The 11,046-nt window shown below is 40.2% G+C and overlaps 1 protein-coding gene across 1 annotated transcript in view; it reads left to right on the top strand.

Annotated features, from left to right (window-relative positions):
* The window catches only part of LOC138977461 (uncharacterized), a 9,649-nt gene extending 1,082 nt beyond the window's left edge, over positions 1-8,567 (top strand). Inside the window, exons 2-4 of the mRNA XM_070350329.1 lie at positions 780-1,030; positions 2,037-2,234; positions 7,675-8,567. Of these exons, the coding sequence (XP_070206430.1) occupies positions 780-1,030; positions 2,037-2,234; positions 7,675-7,937 (712 nt within the window). The 3' untranslated portion in view covers positions 7,938-8,567. The remainder of the gene's footprint in view (positions 1-779; positions 1,031-2,036; positions 2,235-7,674) is intronic.
* Positions 8,568-11,046: the final 2,479 nt, after the last annotated feature.

Raw genomic sequence — 11,046 nt, 5'->3', positions numbered from 1 at the left:
GAAAGACCCTTTTGTCAATTGTGGGATCTTTAACGTGCACACCCCAATGTAGTGTACACGAAGGGACCTCGGTTTTTCGTCTCATCCGAAAGACTAGCACTTGAACCCACCACAATAAAGTAATGAAAATGAAAAATGAAAAACTACCCTTGATAACGCCAACTCTATGATCAGTATGATCTGTGAAGTGGGGCTACATAGTCTCAAAAACCAACACACACGAATTATTAACGAGATAAGGTGATATTCTGTCAAAATAGCAAATCGTAAAGAAAAGTTTATGTAGTACTTGTAAGCCAGGTCTGACAGAGTGCTCGGGGAATTCGCCGCTGGCAAACTTTAGCGCTGAAGAAGTGAACATTTCAACACGAATTGTAGGGGATTCCTGGAATGAGGTGTCATCATACGTTACCCAAACCGAACTATGTAGGTCTAGGGAGGATTTAATTGTATTGCATGCAGTCCGCTTCAAGCTGAAAAATAAATGAAAAGAATGAAACCCTAATTTTTTTCTCTTTTTTTTTCTTTCTTTTTTTCCTCTTCCTTTTCTCTTCTTTCTTTCTTTCTCTCTACAGCTGAGCGTCCTTCTTCATTTAATTGTATTTGTTTTTACACTGACGGGAGTATCCCTTTCTGAAAAATTCCGTTAGAAACAGTTATCAAACACATCAACATTTGAAAAGGTTTTCATGTACATCACGCCGGATGAAACACTGAAAACGTAGACAGTCAGATTACAAAGTCACATAAGATACAAACATTGTATGTTTTCAATTCAGTAATCTCAGTAATGCAGAGGACATCTTCTTGCGAGAAAAAGAACGGGGTGACAGGACCGCAGCAAACAAAGATGACGTCAGAATGATTGAAGAAGACGTGACGTCATTACAGTGCGGTCATGCATGCAGCAAGCTGGACTGGTGTCTATCATTTTTCTACGATCAGTTACGTCACCAATGTCAGTTTTTGGACAAACGTCTCATCGCTAACAGAACACAACCCGGTCCTGAAATGGAGTTTTGGGGTTTGGGTATGTATTTCAACGATACATGAAACCCATATCCATGAAAAGTACATATTTATTCTTAACATTTAAAAAAGTGTGTTTTATCTTAGCAGGTGGTTCTCTTAAATGTCATTTGATCTCTATGTTCTAGCAAACACAAGCGCAACAAAGAAGTATGAATAATTTAAATGCCACTGGGAATCAAAATTGTCCTGAAAGTCCGCAAGCTTAAGCTTTTTGTAAATGTATGTTTGTGAAGAAGGAAAGAAAATATATTGTGAGTGGATGGATGCATGTTATTCATTAAAAGCCCCACAATGATGTGCTTGGCAAAAAAAATAAAAAAAATAAATGTGTGTATGTTTTCAAAGTAGGAGTTTTCCTGTGAAAATAAGAAATCAGCCAAACGTTGTAACATAGCCACAACAAGCACAGGAGCTTGGATCAATGCGCCGGTAGATTATTATTTACTCCTTCATATTATTAGTGTATCCTTACTACTACTATTCACTACAAGGAATATAATGCGGGACGCCCGCACTGCCGACTCGCTCCGTTTCAAACTTACTACATCACTGAAGGCTAGAGGCTAGAGGCTAGAGGCTCAGACACAAACAACAATGATTTAGCTTTCACTTTCACTGATTGATTAATTCATTGATTGATTGTCGATGGATGGATGGATGTATTGACGGATGGGTGGATTGATTGTTCGATGTGCTGATTGGTTAAAGGATTCATTGATCAGTGATTTCATAGAATGATTGTTGATGGATGGATGGATGGATTGACGGATGGGTGAATTGATTGGTCGATTTGCTGATTGGTTAAAGGATTCAATGATCAGTGATTTCATAGAATGTTTGTTGATGGATGGATGGATGGATGGATTGACGGATGGGTGGATTGATTGGTCGATTTGCTGATGGATGAATGGGTTGATTGGTCAATTAATTGATCCAACGATTGATTGCATATTTGGTTTAATAATGGATTTTGTTGATGATGAATTGATTCTTGTCGCATAAAGGAGGGTGCCCTGAGTCTAAAGGGTTTCTACCCGTGCCTGGAACCCCCTACTGCCTCTTGCTGCTGACTGACGTCAGAGTGACGCATGACGAGGCCAAGATGCTGTGCCCCTTGCATCTTTCTCAGCTCCTCAGTTTCGACACGATGGACAAATTCCTGGCTGTCCGGAATTTCTTGATGGATCCTAAGTTTGACCAAGGTAATATAATGCATCATATAATGTGAGATTTTGCAGGTTTGATTTGCAGAAGTTGATTTCGTAGATTTTTTTAGCGCAGTCTCGGAGGAACACTGATCATGACTGTCTCGATCTGTGTAAAATGTCATATCATATTTTGGTCAAAAATACAAATAACGTATAATGTTGACGTCATGAGACTATGTTTATTTTCAAAGTTTTGTAACAGATTTTTTAAGTATTAAATGCGAAAATACATGAGATTGTAAGAACCATCGTCATAGAACTAAATATAACAAGTTTCAATTAATTACCATTAAACTGAGAAAGGGGACACGCTGAATCGTCCCGCACAGGCCCAACAGTGAAGGGAAGTAAAACACACACACACACACACACACATCCACACCCACACACACACACACATACACACACATACACACACACACATACACACACACATACACACACCCACACACACACATACACACACATACACACACACACACACATACACACAAACACATAAACACACTCACACACATACACACACACACACACACACACACTCAAACACACACCCACATACACACACACACATTTACACACACTCACACCCACACACACACATACTCACACACACACACACACAAACCCACACACACACACACATACACACTCTCCCCCCCCCACACACACTCCTTCTCGTGGGAATAGTTCAGCTCACAATATCACATCTGACCTGGCTTTTACACGGGATAAGACCATTCGTCCACATGCTCACATGCCAAAAACAAACAGCCTGACAATATCTGTGCACTGTGGGCATTGTTCGATGAATTGATTACTTAAAACCACCTGTGTTATCTTTGACTTCATTCAAAACTATCAATTCACCACAACAAGCAGTCAGTGTGTTTATGTTTGGCATGTGACCAAGCCGAGGGGTGGTCTTATCACACGCGAAGGCCTGAAAAGGTGTGATATGGTGAGCCGAACTGCTTTCGCGAGAAGGAGTGCTCCTTCAGGGGCGGATCAGTTCATTTGATAGGGGGGTTTCCAAAAGTATATTGTGAAGATATGGGTGTGAAGGCGCCAAGCGCCGAGCTGACGGCGCGAAGCGCCTAGCTTGCTAGGGGGGTCCGGGGGCATGCCCCCTCGGAAAATTTTGAAAAAAAGGATGCAAAATGGTGCAATCTGGTGCATTCTGAGGATGATCATTACCAGTTTCAGGCAGCAGATTTTGTCATTGATTAATAACCCAAAAATTGAAACTCAACCCCAAAAAACACAAAATAATATTTTTTATTTTTTGGCTGGGGGGGGGGGGTGTACCGGAAACCCCCGAACCCCCCCCCCCCCCTTGTCCGCCCCTGTCCTTTAACCTTCGCCCGACCGGGTTATCGGCTACACACGGAAGACATCGTGGGGCCGTGCGGATCGACCCATGCTTCTCAAAGAAGGACAAATAATGCATACCCTTCCGTAGACCCATGCTTTCCGAAGAAGCAACAAGTCGCGTAAGGCGAAAATACAATATTTAGTCAAGTAGCTGCCATTTTTCAGCAAGACCGTATACTCGTAGCATCGTCAGTCCACCGCTCATGGCAGCCAAAGGCAGTGAAATTGACAAGAAGAGCGGGGTAGTAGTTGCGCTAAGAAGAATAGCACGCTTTTCTGTACCTCTCTTTGTTTTAACTTTCTGAGCGTGTTTTTAATCCAAACATATCATATCTATATGTTTTTGGAATCAGGAACCGACAAGGAATAAGATGAAAGTGTTTTTAAATTGATTTCGACAATTTAATTTTGATAATAATTTTTATATATTTAATTTTCAGAGCTTGTTTTTAATCCGAATATAACATATTTATATGTTTTTGGAATCAGCAAATGATGGATAATAAGATAAACGTAAATTTGGATCGTTTTATAAATTTTTACTTTTTTTTACAATTTTCAGATTTTTAATGACCAAAGTCATTAATTAATTTTTAAGCCACCAAGCTGAAATGCAATACCGAAACCCGGGCTTCGTCGAACATTACTTGACCAAAATTTCAACCAATTTGGTTGAAAAATGAGGGCGTAACAGTGCCGCCTCAACTTTCACGAAAAGCCGGATATGACGTCATCAAAGACATTTATCAAAAAAATGAAAAACACGTTCGGGGATTTCATACCCAGGAACTCTCATGTCAAATTTCATAAAGATCGGTCCAGTAGTTTAGTCTGAATCGCTCTACACACACACACACACACACACACACACACGCACAGACAGACAGACACACATACACCACCACGACCCTCGTCTCGATTCCCCCCTCTACGTTAAAACATTTAGTCAAAACTTGACTAAATGTAAACACGTGCATCCCCTTCCGTAGACGCCGTGGTTACATTTTCGCGAGAAGTAATTAAATTAAATTATTAATGTAATTATTACCGTGCGGACTAAAGCTTCTCAAAGAAGGAACAAGTCGCGTAAGGCGAAAATACAATATTTAGTCAAGTAGCTGCCATTTTTCAGCAAGACCGTATACTCGTAGCATCGTCAGTCCACCGCTCATGGCAAAGGCAGTGAAATTGACAAGAAGAGCGGGGTAGTAGTTGCGCTAAGAAGGATAGCACGCTTTTCTGTACCTCTCTTTGTTTTAACTTTCTGAGCGTGTTTTTAATCCAAACATATCATATCTATATGTTTTTGGAATCAGGAACCGACAAGGAATAAGATGAAAGTGTTTTTAAATTGATTTGGAAAATTTTATTTTGATAATAATTTTTATATATTTAATTTTCAGAGTTTGTTTTTAATCCGAATATAACATATTTATATGTTTTTGGAATCAGCAAATGATGGAGAATAAGATAAACGTAAATTTGGATCGTTTTATAAATTTTTATTTTTTTTTACAATTTTCCGATTTTTAATGACCAAAGTCATTAATTAATTTTTAAGCCACCAAGCTGAAATGCAATACCGAACCCCGGGCTTCGTCGAAGAATACTTGACCAAAATTTCAACCAATTTGGTTGAAAAATGAGGGCGTGACAGTGCCGCCTCAACTTTCGCGAAAAGCCGGATATGACGTCATCAAAGACATTTATCAAAAAAATGAAAAAAACGTTCGGGCATTTCATACCCAGGAACTCTCATGTCAAATTTCATAAAGATCGGTCCAGTAGTTTAGTCTGAATCGCTCTACACACACACACACACGCACACACACACGCACGCGCATACACCACGACCCTCGTTTCGATTCCCCCTCGATGTTAAAATATTTAGTCAAAACTTGACTAAATATAAAAACATGAATACCCTTCTGTAGACGTCGTGGGGCCGTGTGGACCCACATTGTTATGTATTAATTTCGCTCCACGCGACTTGCTTATTAACTCCATAATTAAACAGATCGTAGACAATTATGTTTAGAGCCAATACCTGAGGGTTTGTGGCTTCTCTCCCCAGTTTGTATGTAAATTCCTTCAGTTTGAGAAACATGGGTCCGCACGGCCCCACGATGTCTTCCGTGTGTAGTCTTAATTTGACCTCTTATTTTACATTTAAGTTTTTAACATCAAGTTTTGACTAAATGTTTTAACATAGAGGGGGGAATCGAGACGAGGGTCGTGGTGTATGTGTGCGTGTCTGTCTGTGTGTGTGTGTGTGTCGAGCGATTCAGACTCAACTACTGGGCAGATCTTTATGAAATTTGACATGAGAGTTTATGGGTAGGATACCCCCGGACATGTTTTTCATTTTTTTCGATAAATACCTTTGATGACGTCATATCCGGCTTTTTGTAAAAGTTGAGGCGGCACTGTCACACCCTCATTTTTCAATTAAAATGATTGACATTTTGGCAAAGCAATTTTCGACGAAGGCCGGGGTTTGGTATGGCACTTCAGCTTGGTGGCTTATAAACTAATCAGTGAGTTTGGTCATTAAAAATCGGAAACTTGTAATTAAATTGTTTTTTTATTAAACGATCTAAAACAATTTCATCTTATTCTTCGTCATTTTCTGATTCCCAAAACATATACATATGTTATATTTGGATTAAAAACAATCTCTGAAAATTAAAAATATAAAAATTATGATCAAAATTAAATTTCCTAAATCGATTTAAAAACAATTTCATGTTATTCCTTGTCGGTTCCTGATTCCAAAAACATATAGATATATGTTTGGATTAAAAACACGCTCACAAAGTTAAATAAAGAGAGGCACAGAAAAGCGAAACCACTACCGCGCTAATTAAACAGGCTCGTCAGTTTCACTCCGTTTTGCACAAGCGGCGGACTACGGTCATTGTGAAAAAATGCAGTGCGTTCAGTTTCATTCTGTGAGTTCCACAGCTTGACTAAATGTAGTAATTTCGCCTTACGCGACTTGTTTTGGCATTAATTCTCGCTGAAATGTAATTATCTTTTCGGACATAAGAGCTTTTTAGATGTCTGAGGTTAGTGATACTCTTGTCACTTTTACAATTTCACTGGGAGGCAGCTACCAATGGAGTAACAAACAAGTCGCGTAAGGCGAAAATACATTTAGTCAAGTAACTGTCGAACTCACAGAATGAAACTGAACGCAATGCAATGTTTCAGCAAGACCGTAGCATCGTCAGTCCACCGCTCATGGCGAAGGCAGTGAAATTGACAAGAAGAGCGGGGTAGTAGTTGCGCTGAGAAGGATAGCACGCTTTTCTGTACCTCTCTTCGTTTTAACTTTCTGAGCGTGTTTTGAATCCAAACATATCATATCTATATGTTTTTGGAATCAGGAACCGACAAGGAATAAGATGAAAGTGTTTTTAAATTGATTTCGAAAAAAAAATTTGATAATAATTTTTATATATTTAATTTTCAGAGCTTGTTTTTAATCCAAATATAACATATGTATATGTTTTTGGAATCAGCAAATGATGGAAAATAAGATGAACGTAAATTTGGATCGTTTTAGAAAAAAATAATTTTTTTTACAATTTTCAGATTTTTAATGACCAAAGTCATTAATTAATTTTTAAGCCACCAAGCTGAAATGCAATACCGAAGTCCGGGCTTCGTCGAAGACTACTTGATCAAAATTTCAACCAATTTGGTTGAAAAATGAGAGCGTGACAGTGCCGCCTCAACTTTCACGAAAAGCCGGATATGACGTCATCAAAGACATTTATCAAGAAAATGAAAAAAACGTTCGGGGATATCATACCCAGGAACGCTCATGTCAAATTTCATAAAGATCGGTCTAGTAGTTTGGTCTGAATCGCTCTACACGCACGCACGCACGCATACACGCACGCACACACGCACACACACACACACACACATACACCACGACCCTCGTTTCGATTCCCCCTCGATGTTAAAACATTTAGTCAAAACTTGACTAAATGTAAAAATACATCAATAAATCAATACAAAGCAGGTTAGTCACTGTCCGTGTCTCTTTCAGTGCATACGGGGATCTTTCGGTTGGACGGACGACGCAGGCCAGGATCAAGCAATTACGCTTTCGAACTGACCAACGGTCAACCGTTCCCCTTCGGGCCTGGTTCGCCAGCCTGGTACCAAAGTCAACCCAACAACGGTGGTGGTAATCAGTACTGTCTTGCATTTGGTGATTCGCACAATCACACAGAGCGACTTCTTCTCCACGACGGTAAGTGCGAGTCGCAGCTACGTTGCATCTGTGAAAAGGTGCAGAGCTGTGACTGAGAATAAGCGTACGTGATTATTTTGTTTTAAACAGTGTTTTATTCAACAGTTAATTAGTACAGTACACAATGAGCATATTTAGCATCAACAACAAACTATAAGCTTATAGTGGAGATCCTAAACGATACAAACAAAACAAATGCAAAGTGTAATATCTTGCGTTTATGATTTTAAGGTTTTCGTCTTTGCGTTTTGTGTCAGGGGAAGTTTATATATCTGCCAGTCTCGGTTTCTGTCCCTGTGTTATTTATATATAATCATTCATCACATTTTCTTTTTTAAAATTATTTTGCCAGTTTACTTAAACATTCAATTGGCTTGTTCTTTAAATTCAATTGACTGTAGAACTACGTGCATGTTCTAAATTCAACTTTTAACTTTTTTGCTGTTGAAAAAATATTTTTTATGAAGGGGACAAAACCGAAGAATGATTGTCTACATGTATCAAATAACAAACTAAATCTGACACGACATTTTTGCATCTAATTGCCATGTATTTGCTGAAAATTGTTTTAATTAATTAAGTATAGTCAGTTTTGAATGCCTTTCTAAGCCCAAGATGGTTGTGTTATGTGATTCAGTGTTGGCATTGTTGAAATTCTCAATCATGAAATAAACAGTCTGAGTTTAGTAATAGCGTGCACGATTATAGTGTTTCGACAGAGAGGCTGACATATCTTTTGACTGACTGACTGACTATTTGGGTTTAACGTCCTCTTAGACCAGTTGGCCTATATTGGGACAGGTATTGGTAATACCCTGAAGATGTGGTGTGATACTTTGACTCGAACAAGCCCGTTTTGGCTGTCTTCTTCGACACACCGGCAATGGGTTTGTCTTGTCAAAGTAACGAAATACGATCATGGTAATCAGAGACGAGAGATGATGCATGCGTGTCTTCGTGCTTTCCAAGCCCTGAGACTTTCGCTGTGAACTTGGGATCTTTTTCGTGCGCATGTGTGCACACGGGGGTGTTCGGACACCGAAGAGAGTCTGCACAAAGTTTACTCCGAGAAATAAATCTCTCGCCGAACGTGGGAATCGAACCCACGCTGACAGCGACCAACTGGCTACAAAGCAAGCGCGCTACCAACTGAGCTACGTCCCCGCCCCCATATCTTTTGACAGACATACAGTCAGACAGACAGATAGACAGAAACGCACACACAAACAACCACAACACGACGCACACACACATGCGCGCGCGCACACAACACACACACACACAACACACACACACACAACACACACACACACGCACATGTACACACACACACACACGATGAGAGTACGCGTTTGGTTGTGTGTGTGTGTGTGTGTGTGTGTGTGTGTGTGTGTGTGTGTATGTGTGTGTGTGTGTGTGTGCGTGCGTGCGTGCGTGTGAATGTGTGTGTGTGTGTGTGTGTGTGTGTGTAAGTGAATTTGAGTGTGCCTGATTGTAAACGCGTATGGCGTGAACATGTCTTCAAACCCATCGATCTGGTGTTTATCTATTTACGCATCTTCGTAAAAGTTTACAAACTCATCTAAATAGTAAGTCTGTTGAGCCTGTTTGCGCCATTCTTAAACTTATGACAATGTTTTCGATGCTTCTGAAATTTATGTGCGTATATTATTCATGGACTTTTCTTCTGCATTAAATACCATTTAATAATATCTGCTTCTCCGACGTTTGAAATAGTTACAGGTTAACGAAGCTATCATCTTTTGGATAAGAGCTTTTCTGTGTGATTTGCCACAACGCATCAACGTTGCAGTCCAGTTCTCTGATGAGATGACTGTCAGCACCGGGGCACCACAGAGATGTGTCTTGTCCCCTGCTCTGTTTTCCATGTACACACAGACTACATTTGTGACCCTCCACCACGGAATGAGTCGCATGTCACCTTTGCATGATTTTCATATTGTTACATTTTCCTAAAGAGTGTTTTATGCTCTATCCAGTGGTGAAACCCGTTTTAGAAAAGAGCAAAAACTGTTTGAGTTATAATCCTGTGACTAAGGTGACTCTCACACTGTTACCAGACACTCCCAGGACTTATATTAAGCCTAGCGCAGAACCGCGCGAGATGACATGCGACTCATTTCGTGGTGGAGGGTCACATTTTAGCATTGTTCGCAGATCATTGCTTTGGTTGCTTGCTTTAAAAATTAATGTTCCATTGAAAACTATTATTTGTTTATTAATGCTTTAGTTTCTTGGTAAAAAAGAACACACACCATGTTTTCTTGAACTTATGTCCAAAAAGACGAAAGAATTGTCTATTAGAAACAGACAAAAGCAAAAAGCTTCACTTATGACCATCAATGACGGGAAGTAGAAACAGTAGCAAGTTATACATATCTTGGAGCAGTCCTTAATTTCTATCTTACAGTGAACATTTTGATTTTATTTCAGAAAAGTTAATCAGCGTCTGTATTAGTTGCGCAACATCAGAAGGCCTAATGCGACCAAATATATTTTAGAAACTGTGGATAGATCTCTTGTTAAAAATATTTAATCTAAAGCAGACTGGCACGAGTCGTTGGCCTGGCGGACAAAATTATTGGAAGGAAACTGGCAACTCCTTCTGACGTGTTCACTAGCGCTTTAAAGTAGAACGCAGTCGCAATAAACGATTTCCGAAAATGTGTTTGTTTGTTTGTTTGCTTAACGCCCAGCCGAACACGAAGGGCCATATCAGGGCGGTGCTGCTTTGACATTTAACGTGCGCCACACACAAGACATAAGTCGCAGCACAGGTTTCATGTCTCACCCAGTGACATTATTCTGACACCGGACCAACCAGTCCTAGCACTAACCCCATAATGCCAGACGCCAGGCGGAGCAGCCACTAGATTGCCAATTTTAAAGTCTTAGGTATGACCCCGGCCGGGGTTCGAACCCACGACCTCCCGATCACGGGGCGGACGCCTTACCACTAGGCCAACCGTGCCGGTTTGGGGGAAATAACTCTGTCGGGTTTGCATGGGTTGTGAAAGAGTGACTACCCTTGCTTTTACGGGGACAAACATTGGAAGGGCCAATCACTAGCGAAGGGTGTGTCAAAAACACGAGGACATGAGCACGCTTTCATTTAGTTGTTACTGAACAAGCAAGGTTATTTCA

Source organism: Littorina saxatilis, linkage group LG9 (assembly GCF_037325665.1).
Source record: "Littorina saxatilis isolate snail1 linkage group LG9, US_GU_Lsax_2.0, whole genome shotgun sequence".
In the NCBI taxonomy this organism is placed as follows: Eukaryota; Metazoa; Mollusca; class Gastropoda; order Littorinimorpha; family Littorinidae; genus Littorina; species Littorina saxatilis.
This window is presented reverse-complemented; position numbering and strand designations above follow the sequence as displayed.